Source organism: Sander lucioperca, chromosome 20, assembly GCF_008315115.2.
Source record: "Sander lucioperca isolate FBNREF2018 chromosome 20, SLUC_FBN_1.2, whole genome shotgun sequence".
NCBI classification, from domain to species: Eukaryota; Metazoa; Chordata; class Actinopteri; order Perciformes; family Percidae; genus Sander; species Sander lucioperca.
Genome location: NC_050192.1, coordinates 5,737,693 through 5,758,738, shown reverse-complemented (window position 1 = coordinate 5,758,738; position 21,046 = coordinate 5,737,693). Strand labels below are relative to the sequence as shown.

The following is a 21,046-nucleotide window of genomic DNA, read 5'->3' as shown; positions in this document are numbered from 1 at the left end:
CTCTGGGATCTGTTTTCATGCTAATCAATGTGTTTCTAGCTTGAAACAAGCTACCACAAACCGGTGATTAGCTGCTAATGCTAGCTTTCGGGGCAGACGGTAAATTGCACGGCGTTCGTCGTTCGCATGTAACCATGAACGCTACTGTCTTTATAATCTATCTTTGTAATAAACTGTCTGTACACTTACAAAGTTCTCAATGCTTTGGTTTGCATGTAGGGACCCTCATTATGCTATCATTGAAGTGTGGTGCTATTTTGAGCCTTGTTAGTGGTATAGAATAGCAATTTACCCTCTGCCCTGAAAGCTAGCGTTAGCAGCTAATCACCGGTTTGCGGTAGCTTGTTTCAAGCTAGAGACACATTCGATTAGCATGAAAACAGATCCCAGAGAAAGATTGACTCGGTACACATATGTTATTAACCCCTAGGTTCATTTTGCGCCGGAATTGTCCTTTAAGTTACTACACTGAAAATGTGAGATATGAAGTTAGAGATTAGGGAGGTTCTATACTGGTGAAATGCGCACAGTGGAGGGAAGTACATTTACTGTGCTCAAGTACTGTACTTCAGTACAAATTCAAGCTACTTTACTTGAGTATTTCCCTTTTATACAACTTAATACTTTTACTCCACCACATCCCAGAGACAAATATTGTACTTCTTACTCTACTCTTATTTGTCTGACAGCTTTATTTACTTTTCAGATTACATTTTCTTTTCTGATAAACTGAAAAATTAAAAATTAAGTGTTTCTTCATAGGTTGAGATAATTATCCTACTACTTCTTAAGCTAAATAAAGTCTTTAAAAAGCCCCTTGGATCAGCTTGAAAATGCTTTGTCATAAAGCTGAAAACAGGGCTGTTTTGCTGACACCATGAAAATGAACTTTTTAGAGATACGTGGTTCTCACAGGACAGCGACGCTACAAACATACGATGATCCTATAGAATATGATGCATTGCTGTAGATTAAACTACCCAACAGTACATAAAGGTGTTTAAATGAGCACAACCTTAAACATCTACAGCAGTAAAATGCAACATACACATTAATGCAGCAGTAATATTAATCCAGAAACATCAGATATAATAGGAAAAAACACGGACAGGGAACATTTTACTGCACTATGATTACTTTTACTTTTGATACTTTAAGTACATTTTGGTAATAATACATACTTTTAAGTAAGATTTCGAATGCAGGACTTTTAGTTGTAGTGGAGTATTTTCACAGTGTGGTATAGGTACTTTGACTTAAGTAAATGATCTGAATACTTCTTCCACCACTGAATGTGCATTATAACACAAAGTTGAATGCTGTGATGAAGTTATAAGTATGAACAAGCTCAGATTTTGTGTTCAAACATAACTCAAGTGGAAAACACACAAGATTAATGAATATGTCTCTCCAACCTTCCTGCTGGCAACTGAATGCACTATCAAGGGAGAGTTGGCAAAACACACCACAATAAAGTGACATTGTCCAAACTAAAAGAAGATGTTTTTTAGTTTCAAGACTTTGTTTATTTGTATGCTGTCTTGAAAGGTTAAAAAAACAGACAGAAATCCTAAATCCTAAAACTTAGCCTCAAGATTATAATACGTGATAAGCTGTGCAAGCCGGCTCAGTTCACTTCACACAAAAACACATATGGCTCAGCTGGAAGGCATAAAAGAAATGTTTTGACAAGGACAAATATAATAAAGGAGATACTGTAACTGGGATAACTGGGAAATTATATTATTATATGACTGTGGGATCAGAATATTTGAAATGAAAGCGACCCTCTCTCTATTGTTCTAAAACTTCCTCTGGACTGAACTCTAAATGTTCAGGTTTAATTTAACCAGTGAGATTAATCTTTTTTGTACATGGAGCAGGTCTGCCTCTGAGAACGTTTTATATATAAAACTGCAGTCTACCTGTAAAACATTCTAAGCCTTAATTCCAGAAAAAAGACTAATTTCATATTGTTTTTTTTAAAGGTAATGTGGTAGCAGAGAGCATGTGAAAAATGTGTGTCAAACCGTGAACCCATTTGATTTTACTGCATCATTGGCTTGTTAATGCCTCTCAAGGCCATCCTGCAAAATTACCACTGCTCTCAGTCCCAGCAAGCTCTGTGTTGCCGGTGATTGCCGTGAAAGTGCCAGCTCTCTGTCAGTCTTTTGTTTAAATGGCAAGTGGAAAATGCCAACATCTGTTACTTCCACTAAATTGGCTAAAGCTGTTCAGTCGAGTCTTGTCCTGCTAGTCAGGACCGATCGTTGGGAGTCTGGCACTTCTTGATGGACCCAGGCGCTGGCTTAGGTGCTGATCCAGTGTACCACCTTTGCGGGCACATTCCAGCTTTTATTTCCCCTTTTGGTATAATCACTACATGTTGGAACTGCAAATGCTACTTTGGCCCAGTTCACTAAATTGTTGCATACCTCAGCATGATGCAGCAACATTTTATTTCTCCCGGAAGCTTGATCCAAACTCTTTTCCCCTTTGCTCTTTCCCCAGTGCCATCATGGGCCATTGTCTCTATTGCCTTTGTGGCTATCATTCTGGTGTTAGCATGCTGCTTCTGCATCTGCAAAAAATGGATATTCAAGAAGAAAAACAAAAAGAAGGGCAAAGACAAGGGCAAGAATGCCATCAACATGATGGACGTCAAAGATGGAGCCAAAACTGAGGTAAAGACTTTAAACTTTTGTTGCTTCAAAAATCTAGAAATGTATCCCTTAATAACGTCTTTACTGCCAAAACATTTAGTTTTTGCTGGATCCTCTGTGCATGATGTTACGCTAGAAGTTAAAAATTATTTATCCAGAAATATATCTTAATTATATTCAATAGTGTTGAGTGTTTTTACGATTTTTGATGTGTTCGACATACTTTTTCTTTTAATAGTTTTAGTACTCCTAATGCTGTGTCATGACAGGTTTGATTGATTACATTTGCAGTAACTCCATCAACACATTAAGTTGTGTTTTCCCCAACAGTATCAAAATAATTTCACTGCAAAAAAGTCCCTATCTTTCAATGCTATAGCTGCTACTGTACTGTATATATTTTGTATGTCTTATGTATTAATCGTCGCCAAAGAAATACATACAGTATTACCTAGTATGATATTTTACCACTTAATTAAAAAAAATCTTATATAGTCTTATTACAGGAGAGTTAATGGAAGTCATTTAAATGGCTTCAGATTGAAGAGTATTTCAATCTCTTTTTTCTCCTACTTTTTGTTCCTGTTCCTGTGTTTCTTTTTGTCATATAAGGACCCGCTCACATGTTAAAGAGTGTGAGTAAGGTTTGCCGTGTAATAAAGTGGTATCCACCCAGAGAAATGACATCACCAAACGATAAAAAAATGGGAGGGAATGTGATTATACTCTACCTTTCAACAGTACAGAACGGGAAACAATGAAACCCTGACACTTCAAATGGAGTTAGCACACTAATTGCACCAGCGGAGCATCATTATACCGCTGTCCTTGGTGGAATCGTGTACAAAGTGTGTTTAATTTGCTGCAACACCTCTGCTATCGGACGTAGATCCGAATCGAAGACAGAAACCACTGACACTGTTTTCATACTTCATTACTTATTGTAAAAGAAAGCATAAATTAAGATTAAAATGCTAACGACTCGTTTATTTTCTCATGTAACAGAGAACAGCGTTACCAACCAGCAAGGTCAATCAAATACCTGCAGCACAGCACATCACTTGTGCTTGTTAGAGGAGAAGATTTTCCATTAATTTCAAATATTCTGGCTGCCTTAGAACCATCTCATTTTTATTTTCAAATAGCCATTAATCAAAATAAAAGACCTGTTATTGGTCGCCCTAATAACTAATCTCTCAGATCGGTGAATCTGCCAACTCCGAGGCAAGCGGTCATTTCTCCTGGTGTGCCCAGACTCTGGTGTGTTAACTCCTGTGTGTGGTTGTTTTAATTTGTGTTTCTTCCTTCTATGTCCTCCTTATCTGTGTTGTGTCTGATGACTGTTCGGGATGGTCACTGGCGGTAGGTTCCAAATTGCTGTTGGATCTTCTTAAGCCTGCTGCTCTGATGTTTTTTTTTTTATAGCCTCTTGACAACTTACTCCCAAATATATGTAACTACGCATACAGTACATGTATATCTGCTGTATATATGTGTGTACAACTTGCATATGCACATATATATGTATGAAAGAAACACTGGGTGCGCATTGACAAGGTTGAACGATGCTGATTTTTTGTGCCGAGCTGAAGTCTCCTGCCTTTTGAATGTTTAATTTACATTTCAAACGAGTGGCAGCGAGCAAACGTGGATTGATTGGTGATGAAAAGGAAGCTTTTGCCTTACAGTAGCATTCACATCTGTCAAGCCAGGTGAAACCGATCGTACCTTTCCTGGAACACAGATGTAGAGACATTGGATTAACCTGATAAAATCATATAAATTACATGTTTAATAAAATATTTCTTCAATCCTTTTAACCTACTCCACTTTTCTCTCTATAAACCACTCAATTCGAATTTGCTCCCACAAGGCAGAGACCAAAGTGGCTCAGCGGAACATTTTAAAACCAGTCAGTGTTGTTCAGCCTTTTGCTTCCACATGAGCAACTTGACAAACTAATAGGAGCAGGCCCGATGTACATTACAACCCTTTTTACCAACACCTACCCACTCACCGCTGGCATGATGCTTCTAGCTACCATCGACGTAGGGGATAGCATAAAAGCTTTAGGGGTTATGTTGACAATGTGACTGTATGTCTTGAGGGCGTAATCACGAGAGCACTGGTTTGTACGACAGAGAATGCTCTGCATGCCTAACAAAAGAGATAACTTGGAAGGCAACTTTTGACGCTGAATGAATGACCCTGAGAGCTAGTCTTTGCCTCTTCAATCGCATGTTGGTCTTATAACAAACTCCTCCACCCCACCACCCTTCCTCTACCCACCACCAATGCCACCACCTGCTACCCTTACCTCAGTGCCAGGCTAGCGAAAAAGGCAACTTCACTTCTCACTCACTGCCACTTCAGACTCTTCCCAGTTGATATGTGTTTTTGCCAGAGACTTGATCTGCCTGAAATAACATCAAGGGAATTGTCTTACAGTAATCTTTTCCGGAAGCATCTTCTCTCTCCTTCTTTCTGTCCTCTCTCTACCCTCCTCCCCCTTCTTCTCCCCATCTAATGCCTGCCCATCGCTCACATCTCTGACTCTCACATCATTTGATCTTTCCTCCCTTTAGACAGAACCACCCAGAGATTGATAGAAAAGCATCATCAGGGGACCAGGCCCGGGGCTTTAGTGCATCACAAAGCATGTCCTGGTGTTAACTGCTATTGTGTTTTAGTGCTTGCTCCTCCCGTTTTCCCACTTATACACCATAAAACAAGTGGCAGCTTTTACAGGAGTAGGTCCACTGGCAGGACCTGGGCGGGGAACAGCTGGCTGGGTGCTAGCACCAGCGAGAAACTGGCGACACTGACTCTTGGTGGGTGTCTCCTTCAGGCCTTGAAGGATGAGGAGGATGCGGAGACAGGGCTGACTGAAACGGAGCAAGAGGCAGAGCCCAAGGAGGACCAGAAACTGGGCAAATTACAATACTCCCTGGATTACAATTTCACCGAGAATACGGTAAGGGCCTGTTCTCCAAATCTCTCTGTGTGTGTCGTTATTGCAAAAGGTCCTCCTTCGTAAGTATGGTCACACCCAACTTCTGAGGGGGGTCCATCGTTTCATCTCTCCAGGGATCCAACCCAGGTTTTGCACAACATTCTCCTTTTGTTGCATTACCACTGCTGTGAACACAGTTTGCTCACTGAAGCTTGAGAGCAATCTCACAGGGACATCATGGTGGTTGAGTTTGTGCATACGCAACTGAGCCATGTGAAAAGATACAGTACACTATTGGGACTTAGTTCGCCTCTGAATTTGTTTCTTTCTTTCTACTTGATTGAAAACAGCCCCTGCAGATACCCATCTGCTTTATTTTTTCCAGCGGCTGAGTTTTAAAAAAGCAGAATGAGGAAGCACATCAGCTTCCTGGCGCCAGATGTTGTGTGACAGATAATAGACACGGTGCGTGAACAATGCGCTGTCCCTCACTGTGCTAGCTAACTCCCCATTATAAACAGAACTGACAGCCGGAGATTAGACAGCAACACTGCTCCTATACACACCGAGTCACAATCTGGCAAAGGTTTGTGCCCCCTTCAGTAACCCCTTAACCTTTGCAATATTCATCAATACACAGAGTCAGTAACACCATCAGTCAACCAGGCCCTTATTTCTTTTAGAGACAAAATGGCCAAATATTTTCATTTTATGAAAAGGGGATATTATGTGGACAGCATTTCACAGAGGGATCTGTTAATGTAGTGGGAGGCAGTGACAGGTCTCTCTATGAGGTTCTTGATTACACTGGTAATAGGATCCACAGTGGAGCTAAAGTGTAACGCGGCTCATTACACAAAGCTCACAGCAGACAGACCTAAAAACCCGGGGAGGCAGCCACTCATTTGACCCACGTTCAGCTCAGTGACGAAGAGTCCAGAGGCACAGTGGCCTTCAGGAAATGTTGCTGAGGTGTTGAGGCTCATGCAATCACTGTGAGCACCACACACTGACACATGTGATTGGTTTAATGTCTTGGCTGTAGATTTCTTTATAAAGTAGAAGGCTGTGTGTGACATTTCCTTTTTTACTAAATACATGGCAGCTGTTAAAGAGATGATATTATGGAGAACAATGATTGGGATCATTTGCAGTTAGAGATGATATCTGATCACCGTTGAAGCATGAAGATACTACTTTTGTTTGTTTGAACCTAATGCCCCTGGAAATCACGTTCATACTGGATGATTCTACACCGCACAATTTAAGACCAGAGTATGCTTGATATGTAAAAAAGGGTACACTCAAAGTGACAAAATTAGTCCGTAACATTTCTGTGCCAATGCAGGAAGTAGTATGCCCTTTATGTAGTGAAGTTGGGGTGATAAATGGGCGTGTAGCATGTTGGAGACCGCTGTTTGCAGGTTTTGATTACTTAACCTTAGATGTAGAACTGTTACAGGTAACAGTCAACAATGTTGTCATTTAATGTCACCTGTAGGGTTTTGCAGGATCATCCAATATAAGTCTTCTGTCTGGTGATATGGTCGGGAAATGGTATTCAGTATCTAACTTCTAACTTCTGGATTAGTCCGTGGTCATGTAGCCGGTTCATAATTTGGTCATAAACAACCAAGTCTCTTGCCATTCCTTGAATTTGTCTATTCACACTTTGGGCTCAATCGAACATTACACAGACTTTGTACTAGGGAGCTGGCAGGGGAAAGGCAATTTAATATCCAGTTCAATTGACTCGGACATTTGCGTCCTCATACAGCTCCTCCGGGTAATGTCTAGATAAGTTCAGGGTTGGAGTGCATGTGTGAAAGGAACTTATGTGACTTTTGTGTAAACTGTCACCAATTAGCCACACATATTTTACACACCAATTTGTCTAAAACTTTGAAAACACGCCTCATTTAAGATCCTGCCATAAGCACTTTTAAATAATATAATATAGATATTGCAAAAGAGACTTTACCTTTATGCCCTGAGAGATCTGTTGGTAAATGTTCCACCCTGCCAAGAAAAAGGGGAAACACTGGTTTGTGTGTACAGAGACTTAGGCAAGAGTGTGAAAAGACGTGCAGAGATTAATGTCAGGTCCTCATGGCAAAGAGTCTCAGCTTTGTTTCTGTCTGTTAACCACCACAAATTGCTGCTGCCCCTGGTGTTGATGACTCTGGGTTTATACACTAATGAGACGAAAAGATTTAGTAAAAGATCCAAATCACTCAGGGAGCGATGATGCGGCTACATCAGACAAATACACAGCAAATGAACCACAAAGAGCCCCCTCAGCACAGCAGGAAGAGAATTATAATGTAATTCCCACTTTCAACATCATTACCATATTCATTGCTCTTTTTGCAGGTCAAGAGCAAGCCTCTTGCATTGTGTCCAGTCCAGAGTATATGAATTTGGCAGTCATTATTAAGAAGAGATGAATTTCAAAAAAATAATTATATTTCTTTTTATTCTTTATTTCAGAATTTCCTTGAGACGGTCCATTTCTGAAATAACACACAGCTGCTTCAGTAAATATTAGTCAGGAAAGGGACTGTTGGTCGTCTTTGGAAGTGTGTGTATGTGCAGTGGTGGAATGTAACTAAGTACATTTACTCAACTACTGTACTTAATTACAAATTAAAGGTACTTTATTTGAGTATTTCCATGTTATGCAAATTTATACGTCTACTAAGCGGAAAGTATAGTACTTTTAACTCCACTACGTGTGTCTGACAGCTTTAATTACTTTTTAGATTAGTTTTTTCTCTTCATCACCTTCCTGTCCAGTGAAAATCCTGTATCTCCAGATGTGTTGATGTTGGAATGCTTGTGATACACTGAAGGATGAAGTGTTCCTTTATGTGCCGAGAAAATTCTCCTACTTCTTAAGCTAAATAAACCATTTAAAAAGCATCTTGGCTGCTGGAAAAGGCATCGTCACAAAGCAGAAAATAGGGCTGTTTTTCTGACACCATGAAAAGTTCTTTTTTTAGAGATATGTGATTCTCACAGGACAGCGACGCTACAGATATATGATGAACTTATAGAAATGAGGCATTGCTGTAGATTAAACTACCCAACAGTGTATATAAAGGAGTTAAAATTAGCACAACCTTAAACATCTACAGTGGTAAAATTCAACTTACACATTAATGCAGCAGTAAAATTAATCCAGAAACATCAGAAATAAAAAGGAACATTATACTGCACAATGAGTACTTTTACTTTTGATACTTTAAATTAAGATGATAATACTTTTACGTGTTGAATGCAGGAATTTTACTTGTAGTGGAGTATTTTCATAATTTGGTATTGGTACTTTTACTTAAGTAAATTATCTGAATACTTGTTCCACCACTGTGTATGTGTGTGTGAAGTGCTCACAGCAGAGCCATGATGCATTTGGGACAAAGCCGTCCAAGATAAGCTGCCAAGGGCTGAATCACCATCCTGTCCTCATTCTGGTTAGTGTGCTGCTCACTGGACTGAAGAGTAACACACAAACAGACAGGGCTGAATACCAGCAGCCCTTTGCCTTAGTGCTTAGTCAAACAGAAACACCCACACAGATGTGCAAACACACAGCAAGTTTTTTTTTTTAGTTTAGCTCTCAAAGGTGGAATGGTCAATAGTCAGCTGTTAGAAATAATAGTTATAATTAGTGCTGAAATACTAAGTTATTTGATTACTTGTGAAGTAAGAGGATCCACTAACTCCGGAATTTTTTTTTCCCCCATTGTTTTTGTTCCGCTAAAATATACTACCAAATAAATATCATTAATTAGACTAAATAATATATATCTGTTGGTGTAGAGCAATTGGAATGAATTACTACTCTACAATTTTCACACTTTGCAATGTCATCAAGTGGGCCTGATTGGACCCTTTGGCAGGCCGGTTCTGGCCCACGAGCCGTAAGTTTGACACCCCTGGTGTAGAGGATTCGAAATGTGAATTTGTCAAAATTCTGTCGCAGTAATGTTTCATATATTGAAAATGGAAAAATGACAAGGACTGCTTGGCGACACAACGAGAACAAGTACGTTTATAGAATGAAGATGTCACCTTGGACTCACAGAATGTGGGATGGATGTTTTCTGTGAAAATGTATAGTATAAATGATTAATTGAGAAAATAGTTGATCATTTAGTTGATGTAAAAAGCTCTGGCTATGATATGTAAACTACACACAGTGCATACAATAAATAAAACAGTTTAAATGAAATGGTAGCAGTTGGAAAATTACCATGTAACACCATATTACTCAGTTATTGTAATGAAAGATGCTTCCAAAAAGTCTTTTAGAATAGAATAGAATAGAATATACTTTATTGTCCCCTAGGGGAAATTTGTCATGGACTCAAAAATGCGTAGTGCATAGTAGTAGCTGCTATTACAGACAATAAATACACATAAAAAAAAAAAAAAATACAGAACACTGAGTTATTGCACACTTCTCAGGCCTATCATTACAAATCTTACAAATCTATTTAAAATTTTGATTTAAAATTTTGATGGAGACTGGTATGAAGGAATATTTAAAACGGTTCAATTTAGTTTTAGGGATTCTGTACCTTCTACCAGAAGGCAAGAGCTCGTATTCCGTTTGAAGGATGTGGGACGGGTCCAACAATACTCTCCGCGCCTGCCTAAGTACAGACTGCTCATAGATGGACTGAAGGGAGAGCTTATCAGTCCTCCCCATCACCTTCATAGCAGTCTGTACCAGGCGCTGCAACTTTGATTTGGACTGTGTGGAGAGATTGCCGAACCACGCCATCATCCCATACCTGATAACACTCTCCATCACTGCCTGATAAAATAAAAACATGATGTTCTGGCTGACACCAAACACCCTTAGTCTGCGTAACAAATACAGTCTTTGCTGTAAACGGGAACATACATAATCTACGTGGTCACTCCAGCTTAAGAGGTTATCCAGGTGGATACCCAGATACCTATAAGAAGTGACCTGTTTGATATCCTCCCTATGAATGGACAAAGGGGTATGATCCCCTTTGTTAACCCAATTTAGAGAAAATTAAGGATAAGTGAAGGTAGGAATAGCTCAGTAGACTCACAGTTGGGGACTAAATGAAATTTGAGAAAAGATATGCATAATTTTACTTTCAGGAGTGCTCTCTGCTTGGTTTGATTTTAAGCAAAGGTGTTCTGAGAAAACCTGTCTTGAGTTGGTGTTGTGAACGTCAACCGTAGTGTCATACAGCATGAGGAAAGATACAATTAGCTGAAGCAGCAAATGACATATCAACATTTCCAACCACTTCCTGTTCTTCTTATCTCTTTTCTGAAGGACCAGTGCCTCTCCCAGTAAAGATGAGCCTTGTTTCCACCAAGCAGTCCGGTTCAGTTCAGTTTGTTACACATTAGACTGGGTTTTTTTTTGCGTTTCCATTGTCAAAAGTTGTGGATGGTACCAATATGGCTCCATTCCGTCCTGTTTTTTTTTGTTACCCCTCTGTTGAGGTATCTAGCACTCTGATCTGTTACTAAAAGTAGAAGCTTGAAACACTGCAGTTCGCTATTGGTGCAGCCGTTCCTCTGCATCTTTGGTGATAAGGAAATACAGTGAGAGCTCGAGCAATGAGAAATAAAAAGGCTTTTCAGCTTGTTTCTTAGCGTGTGGCTGTCCACAGTAACAACCCCACCTACATTTAAGAGAACCACCTGCAGTGGAGACCCAAAACGGATCTAATTTTTAGGTACATGTCTGTATGGGTTACCTACGGTTCTAAAGGTACTATACCAAAAGTGTTTGATGGAAATTCGGCTATGGTGTGACATGCTGTGTCTGCCACAGACTGTACTGATGGATGGGGTGGAAATCAGTAGGACAGCATGCAAGGATGATTTGCTACACTCCAAATCCAAGTGCCACTTCACAGCACTACAGTGCAAAACATGGTTACATTTAGGCTCAGGTAAATGACAGCTAGAATAATTGTATATTTTTTATTTACCCTCTGAGGTATGTAAAGTGATCTCGATAAGCTACACGCAGATGTGCAATCTTCAAATTATATTTATGTTAAAGGGGTCTGTTGCAATCATGACAGAATCTCATTTCAGTGTTTGCAGTGCATTTTCAAGGTAATGTCAAGAAAATGTTGTGCATGACCTGAGGAGCAGTTTATTAATCAAGGACACTCCATATCTTCCATGATGTTCTTGTCTTGTGTTCCCTATTGTCTCACCATCCAGTGCAGATCTGTACATAGAGTAGTACTGAGATAGATACTGTATAATATGGATAATGGTTACCATTAACCTGTGCCATACACGTGTTTAATGACAGCACTGTAGTTGGGGTGTTGGTACTCAAACGCAGAGATTAAGAACAGTCACATGAGGTACATTTAGCTCCTTGGAGTTTAAGTTATGTAAACAAAAAAAATGTCAGGGGAAGAGTTGCTGTGAAGGCAGAAATAAGCTCATTAGTCGAATTAAACATGAAGCCTATGTATGGAAGCAAATAGCCAGGGTTTTTAAATCTGAAGCAAAGATGGAACTGAAATTAAAATAGAAACATTAATGACAAAGACTTTGGCCCATTCATCGAGACCAGGGCATGAACCTACAAGCTCTGCAGGCTCACTTACTAGCCTAGCTAAATCAACTACATATTTACATGTAGGGCTGAGCAATATGACGATATATATTGTATACACATGTATTTTTCTATATTGTATATTGTAAATGCATTAATCCAATATTTGTCATTGGACGATGCTTTACATTCTGATTATTTCATTTTGCACTAAAGTTCTTAATAAAATGAGAAAATGCTTTTCATTTGTCACGTATTTAATTCACACAGGAGTATACAGAAACAGGCTTTACTATATGGTTATTGACTATTTATTTATTGAATTACCAGAAAACAATAACAATATCATGATATATGTCATCATCAAAATATAAAATGACCTATATCGGGATAGAAGATTTTGGCCATATTGCCCAGTCCTATTTACATGTGTAGCTCTGTAGCTTTTTATCATGCTGGAAGGTCTGCCAGGCTAATTGTCCAACCTAGTAGCCTAGTAAGACTAGACTGCCTAGATCTAGTTTTTTACTGAACAATCCAAACTCAACGTCCACTTACAAGCTTTTTTCAGAGCTTTCAGACGTATCACATGATCTTTATCAGCAGAAGAAGTTTGCATTGTTTGAGCTGGGATTCTTTTGTTATTTTGTTTCCAAAGTCAAAAATAACCTTTTAAGCCAACACAGACGAGAAGTCCTAAAGGTGCTATGGATCAAGTCCATTTCCATGATAACTGAGCAAACGCCATCTGCTAATGAAGACGATGTGATCCAGTTGGAAGCTGTCAGTGTTGGGGTTGTTTTGTCAAACTACTGTTTCCAAGGTCAAGAATGAACTTTGATCCTAGCCTACATCTAATCAAGTACATGGATGTTTGTTTTTATTTACCACCTCCTACCCCCTTACCATTTTCTTTTGAATGGCCAAAAAACCTCTACCCGTTCAAAATTAGTGTTAGTTTCAGTGCAGCTCTGCTTCTGAGAATTTCTGAAGCATTTCAAAGTCCTAACTTTGCTCTGTAAGAAAAAGAAAAACATATCAAGCTATGGTTGTTGGTAATGTGCCTTATGGCGATTACCAACTGGAGCTAATTGTCATTGTTTCCTCCTTTTTTTTTATATACCACTGTGTCACCGGTAGCCCCACACAGTAAACTGATGCAGCTCCCGACAGCTGTAGAGCTCCATGGCTGAGCGCCCTGGTCAGCCTCCAGATTGCTGCTTGATGGCTGCCTGATAGGAAGTTGATTGACTGACTAGCTGGGCCTCGTGAGAGGCCTTTGAGTAGAGACTCTGACTGGCAGGTCAATCAGCCTCCAGGGCCCCCCATTGTGGTTATCAATTATCCGCCTTATGTGAAGAGAAACAGTCCTCTCATTCCTACTCTGATACATCCTGACCTTTACGAACTCTTCAGCTGCTGTCAGCTGCTGCAGACATAACCTTCTAATATCGCTGCCATATCACAGAAAAATGACAAATCATCTATAAGCCACAATTATGAATGATTGATTGCTAGTGATATCAAAAGACAAGACAGGAGATATTTCTAGACCTTTCATTAACCAATATATGGTTTCTCTGTAACGATGTTGGTGGGATGAAGGTGCAGGGTTTGATTATTTGGATTAGTGGACAGTTTGATATGCTGTCCCTCACTTTTCTACACTTGGTGTTCCTCTTTTAGCTCATGGTGGGGATCATCCAGGCCGCAGAGCTGCCTGCTATGGACATGGGTGGCACATCTGACCCATACGTAAAGGTCTACCTGCTGCCGGACAAGAAGAAGAAGTTTGAGACCAAGGTCCACAGGAAGACCCTGAATCCTGTCTTCAATGAGCAGTTCACTTTCAAGGTACAACCTCACAAATTTAACTTGAATGTTCAAAAACATTTGCTCATTTCAAGTCACTTTTTGGTGGCTGGAAGTCTTTTGGTTCTACTGACAATTTGCATGCAGCATGAATGCTGGAAAGGTGTGGAGAAAGTAACCAGCTGGCACATTAACAAGTTCCTGACAGAATATCTCTCTCACACACACACACACACACACACACACACACACACACACACACACACTTACACTCAAATACACACACTGAGGCTCAATGTGATTGGGATTAACACAGGCAGATGCACCGCTACACCCTGGCCTTGCCTCAGCCATAATAGATGCATGGCTGCTGCTCAGCAGTGAGGAAAGTTTTGTTTTTCACCCGCCAGTAAAAGAGCGCAGGTGTTTGGCATTAAGCATAATGTGATGTGATATTCATCTCAATACAAAATTTATTTTTGTGTGGTTTTTTTTGTAATATTTAATTCCAAATCCAAAACAGGACAGGCGATTATAGTACTGTCAAGAAAAAGAGATGATTTTATGAGATAATGTCAAGGTCACCCCAGGGAGTCTTATCATTCCCTCGCTCTCTATCTTTTTATTTTTTTTATAACAAGCCATTTCCATTTAATAAGTTTCGTCCAAAAATTGAACGCAATCAGGGATCACAAGTACCCACCTGTCTTTTACCCATCCCAGATTGCAGGCCTGATAACACAACTGTCAGGGCAGGGGGGTGGAAGAGTAGGGATTGATTTGGAGACAGAATCACCCACAACATTACCATTCACCCACTCCAAAAAGCACATAAACACACCTGACTCTTTTGCTTGGAATTTAATTAACTTTAGAAACATCACAAACTATTAAAGTTTAGGACTGACTATATTAGATTAAATGTATGAAACTGAAAGTTTATTTTGAGTATGTAGTTAGTAGTTTATTTTGAGTATGTAGTTAGTAGTTTATTTTGAGTATGTAGTTAGTAGTTATTAGTAAGTTATTAGTTTGAATATTGGCAATGTATTCAGTAATCCATCATGATAACACACTGGGCCTCTAAATAGGAGTCAGGGGCAGCAGCAGAGGAGTATACTCAAGAGCTAACAGGCCAACTGTCTGTATAAACTTCTGCTGTTACTGTTAAAATGGATTATATATGGTGAGCCATCCAAGTACTTTTTGTGAACACTGTATATGCTAGTTCCCATTATTGAGAGAGTATGACTGTATTCAGCCCTTTTTGACCTGTTTCTGTTGTCATCCTCCTCAGGTCCCCTACGTGGAGCTCGGTGGAAAGACATTGGTAATGACAGTTTACGATTTTGACCGCTTCTCCAAACACGATGCCATTGGCGACATCAAGGTGCCCATGAACAAGGTGGACTTCAGCCACGTAACAGAGGAATGGCGAGATCTGATTTGCGCTGAAAAGGAGGAGGTAAGACAAACCTCTGTAGGCGGACACACATGTGAAATCACTACCTCGAAAATGGGAAATAAGTAGGTTTGAAGTCATTCTGTGACACCTGTCTCATGTGTCAAGGCTCAGATTTGTACGTCTGGTAGCTGCTATTTCAATAATAACAGTATGTTTTATTGGTGCTTGCATAAGTGATATCACAATGATTATTTTTGCTGTGTTCAGCAAGCCAATTGTGCTCAAACCACAAATGTGATGCCGTGGCTGAGGTAATCCATCTCTCCTGGAAATGTCACTTAATCAGATGTCCACACTTCCCCTTCAATTAATAGAAGTGTGACTTTCCAGGCAGCAGTTCAGGAGATTCAATTTTCATGGTAAATGTCATGGCATATAGCACATGTTGCCAGGGGAACCTCATTTTTAGCATTACAGTAGTTTGATTTAAAGGTTAATTATAGCAGTGTCGAATGGCTGCTGGTGTTGTTAAAGTTGAAGGGCATCACTACTTCTTAGCGCGTGGTCGCACAGCCGCACCCGGCAATTTTACGCAAGGCTTGAGACACTGGAGCGATGTCTTGCAGTGTTCAAGCTTCGTGGAGAGCAGTTGAGGAGGCAGACCATGGAAAGTACTACTTTCCAACTTTGAACTGATGAAAAGTATTGAAATGTCTTATTATTACATTTATTAAGTGAATGTGATAATCACAATGTGGCTCTAAACAGTGATTGGGAATGCATAGAAGTGATAATAGATCAATTTGACAACAACCTTTTTAGGTTATGTGCGATGCCAAGGGGTTTGCAGAACTCGGGTCTGCCACAGTAGCTGCAAATTAACCTGCCAAAGGTCTTCATTGTCTTGGCAGCTCAGCTATTATATCTGTTGATGATTGCAAACAAAACTCAATTATTATTTTTAGAGTAGGTCTTAAAGCAATAGTTCAGATATTTTGAAGTTGGTTGTATAAGGCACTTAACCATAGTCAGTGCATAACTAGTCTATATCCACGACGTTCCACTTCTGGGATTGCTCCGGTGCTGCCTGAAATTCCGCCACACTCTTTTCGGCCGGATACCGTTACCTTCCGCTTTCTTTGTGTTGTAATTTTAAACTCCGGTTGATTTCTAAGGACTATGGTTAACTACTCCTCAGATCTCTGCAGGGTAAATCCAGACAGCTAGCTAGACTATCTGTCCAATCTGAGTTTTCTGTTGCACGACTAAAACAACCTTTAAACGTACACATTCCACCAAAAGAAGTTCCTTCCCGAGGCTATTTTGCAGTAGCATCGTGGCTCTGTCCGGCGCCTAGCACCACCCAAGACAATTGTGATTGGTTTAAAGAAATGCCAATAAACCAGAGCATGTTTTTCTCCCATCCCGGAATGCTGTGTGGACTAGCCAGACCCTCCTCCGCAGCGCTGTGGAGGAAGGTCTGACAATGCGAGACTAGTTTATTACCTACAGTAGATGTTAGCTATGATAGCTGACATTAACGTTAGCGGTTGTTCCCGCAGACCTTAGCATAACGTTAGTTATGTTAACTTTATCCAGCCTGGTTCTATGTCTAAAAACAACAGCAGAAAGAAACAGACTTGGGGACTTGGGGGTTTGGGAGTTCCAGGTGAACTCATGGAAGACGTTACTGTATGCTGCCAGCTGGGTGGTGATGCCAGGCTTCGAAGCAGTGGGCTGTGGGCCCAGCAGTTTCAATACTACAGGAAATTGTTTATTTTTCAGACTGTTTCTATGTTTTTTTTGTATTTGTCTTGTGAAATAAAATGATTACCTCTTCAGGCCTGAAATATGCAAATGAAACAGTCTGAGGAGAAAAATTCCACTCTGGGGGAGCAGCCCCATGTGATAACGTGATAACAAGCCGAAAAGATGGGGATCCACTCGTTTTAAATATATACAATGAAAATAAAGCTCTGTAAGGAGGAAGCATATCAGTCCAAAAGCACAAAGAAAGAGACTCAGCGAAGATTTAATACTCTACCTACACACAGGTAACACAATCCTCTTTACTTTAAAGGTCAACTGTGAAGCAGCAAGTTCCAAAAATGCCCTTTAAGTTGAAAAGGCAGCAGTTGGCCTTTTACAGTTCATAGAAAATATCAAAGAGCCTGGTCACTGCTCTTGAAAGGCATATTTAACCGTCGCTCCTTCTCTCGCTGGCCTCCAGGAGAGCGTTGATTTGTGTTGATTAAAACTCGGCCCTCGTCATCAATGGAAGAGCATTTAGGCATTGTTATTGTAGTGCAACTACAAGTCAGAGTAGTGGATGATCAATGAAATGGGCGGGGGGCCCTTTATATTACAAAACACTGCAGCCATTTCCGGCATGCTGATTCTGCATGAGGCTTTGATTGGAACTTAAACAAAGACTCCTGAAATAAAACAAAGGTTTCATATTCAGGTCCAATTTGCCTCTGAATTAATCTCCGTTGAAAATGGCCACACATTACGCAGGTGTGACCTGAAAGAATGTTATCTCCTCCTTGTGAAGATAAGAGATATGGCAAGAATATGAATTGCTCTCTTATCAGTGTGCCATGATGGTTTATCAGTGTTTTAAGCCCCCAACGTCTCCTTCCAGGCAGCGCTGCCTGGAAGGCACTAGGATTAGGCACTGGTTATGGTTAGGGTTAGGTGCCTTTAAGTCAACGGTCGCAGCACTGCCTTGAAGTCGATTAGGCAATGGTTATGGTTAGGGTTAAGGTTAGGGTTCGGTGCCTTGAAGTCAACGGTCGCAGCGCTGCCTGGAAGGAGATGTTGGGGGCTTAAAACACCATCGAGCGCCATAATGAGGCTGTGTTTGCGATGGTGATTTGTGTGAACCAGTGAAGTGATTGCAGTCAGTACTTTTGCAGTAAAGTTGATGAGTGTCAAACAAAAGTGGGAGCTGATATTAGAAAGCATTCAAGCCAAAACAAGCGACCGAATATATAGATTGCAAACATGCAGGGACTTGTTGTACATTTGATTGGCTCTGACTCTGAAGAGATGCTGCAGTGTGATATGAAGAATTGCATTTGACATACTGTGTCTTTTTTAAAACTTGTTATAGGTTTTGATGTATGTATTTTGTATATAGAATCTCTTTTCATACCTGATACATTGATATTAATGCACATTGACAAATATCTTGATTGTTAATGCTTTTTGTTTTAAGCACTTTGATCATAATTTACATTTATATACCACTTGCAAAGTACAGTTATATGAAATACATGGATATATAATAAACCAATTTCATATAATAGATAAAGCAATAGAGTCCAGCTACTGCTAGTCTGTTCTGTACACATGACTCTATTGCGTGTCTGTCCGTCCTCAGAGATTTTCTCTCCCTGAGGGGGCGTCGTATGCTGTACAGATTACAAAGCCCTCTGAGGCAAACTTGTGATTTGAAATATTGGGCTATAATCAAATTGACTTGACTTGCTCTATAATTGATAGTATAACTACAGAGTACATTTTAAAAGTAGTGTGTTATGTATGGTTTTGTAACATGTAATGTCAATTTTCTTTTGTTCCTGTCATTAGTTGCAGCTGCAGTAGCACTAGCAGGCATTTTTTGTAATATTTCTGGTTACTTTAATTGGAATTAAATGAAGTTGATTGATAATTTATGATTTTATTTATTCAACAAAATTCTGGTTGTCATGAAATAAATTATTTTACATTATAAACCTGCTACAGCTGAGTTTCTCACAAAATGGCAGGAGAAGTAATAGTGTGTTTACTTCTACGTCTTCTACTTCTGCTTCTACAGTATTTTGAAATTATTTTTCCATTTATACAATAAGACAGCAGACAGCTGGCTCACATGATGACTAACCTTGTTAACAGCTTGTCCTGCAGACCGTTTTGAATATAAAATAGATTCGGAAATATTTGTGCATGCATATTTGTCTCCTAATGAATTGTCTCCATTCATATTTTTCATTTTTATTGTGATCTGCATATGTTCTGTGCAGACGCTATAATGTAAATAAACACTTCTCATTATTACTGCTTATAATATATTAGACATACACAGTTCCACATCAAGAGTACAGAAGACTTTCTCAGAGCAGCAGTAATGGTTAACAAGGACAAAGATTAATGTTAGTAATGATGTTATATTGTAAGTTATCTCTACGAAAAAAAAGTGAAAGTGAGATCTAAAAACAGACCTGCAAGTACCGCTTTTTGCCATGGGTGTCACCAAAGAGAACAAAAGAGAAAAAAGATCTTGGAGATTGTAATTTATACCACTGAATTATATATGCTGGTCTTTCTGTGCATATTTTTTACAACTGTAGAAAGCACTGTGCATAAAAATGTATGTCCTTAGAGCAAATACAAAAACATCTTTCTGTCACCTTTGTGAATTGTATGCATACATGCACCCTTATTCAAAGTGGACATAATTACTGTAAACAACTCAGTGTCATGGTACTGTACTTTAACTATTTAATACCATCCCTTTTCATATAAACACACTGGCACTTGCAGCTTTTATCATTAAATGTTGCAGAACCAAATCAACATGTCTAAGTTAAAAAAGGCAACCACTGCAGAGCTTCATAAATGGTTGACTGAACAATTTCTAATGTGCTTTGGAGGGGAATTTATGAGCTATTTTGTCCCCTCATCTAACCTCTCAGTGAGCATCTGCTGTGAGCATGTGATGCAGGAAATTTGGATTTAGTAGTTGCTGTTAAAACTGGTCTCACCTCTGCAATGTCTCTGCCTGTCCAACAGCAAGAGAAGCTGGGTGATATCTGCTTCTCTCTGCGGTACGTTCCCACTGCTGGCAAGTTGACCGTGGTCGTCCTCGAGGCCAAAAACCTGAAGAAAATGGATGTGGGAGGCTTGTCAGGTGAGAACAATTACAATGGTGTGTGTCTGTGCCCACTAACTTCCCCTCTGACAGGTCCTTTGTCTGTAATTATACATGTATAGCAGCACACACTTTGCCTCTCCTACAACCCCTACTAGGATGTTCTTTTTAACAACCACCCAAACACATCACTGGTCACGATTACCATTGTCAAGAAAAAACCTGACTTTGACTACGTTTTCCACCCAAAACAATCTTAAAAGTTGTGTACAGATGTTCAGATCATAAAGACCCTGCACTGTTCAGACCTAATGTTGTGTAAGAGAAACAAGTGTTTGTATGACCACCTTATAAGGCCCATACTGAGCAAACCATATTAAGATTATAATTCATGTACATCTACTTACCTTCTTACTATTTGTAAGCAGTAATTAGGAGGTTATTGAGGGAAAACTCTTAGTTAATGGCCAACTAGTTGTAGAATATGGTCATGCAGAATAAGGCATTATTAAGTGCTTTATAACTGCTAATAAAGAGCAAATAAGCTATTAATATGCATGCCGATAAGCAAGTAGTTAATGGTGAATGTGTGTACGATAATATAAAGTGTTGCCAATTTAATTTATGTACTAAATATCTGAGTATGATTTTGCACAGCGTGACATAAAATAAACGTGTAAGATTGTTTTTATTGCACAGTCTACAGGCGCACTTAATTAAGATTCACCCCATATATTCAGCATCATAACAATAATGAGGT

The 21,046-nt window shown here is 39.6% G+C and overlaps 1 protein-coding gene across 6 annotated transcripts in view; it reads left to right on the top strand.

Moving 5' to 3' along the window:
• Positions 1 to 21,046, top strand: part of syt1a (synaptotagmin Ia) — a 209,533-nt gene that overhangs the window by 172,537 nt on the left and 15,950 nt on the right. For 5 of the 6 annotated variants that reach the window (XM_031313288.2, XM_031313289.2, XM_031313292.2 and 2 more), the window contains 5 exons: positions 2,512 to 2,684; positions 5,512 to 5,637; positions 13,880 to 14,047; positions 15,303 to 15,470; positions 20,208 to 20,325. In XM_031313288.2, the coding sequence (XP_031169148.1) occupies positions 2,512 to 2,684; positions 5,512 to 5,637; positions 13,880 to 14,047; positions 15,303 to 15,470; positions 20,208 to 20,325 (753 nt within the window). The remainder of the gene's footprint in view (positions 1 to 2,511; positions 2,685 to 5,511; positions 5,638 to 13,879; positions 14,048 to 15,302; positions 15,471 to 20,207; positions 20,326 to 21,046) is intronic. The other variant, XM_031313295.2, reaches the window with a different exon arrangement.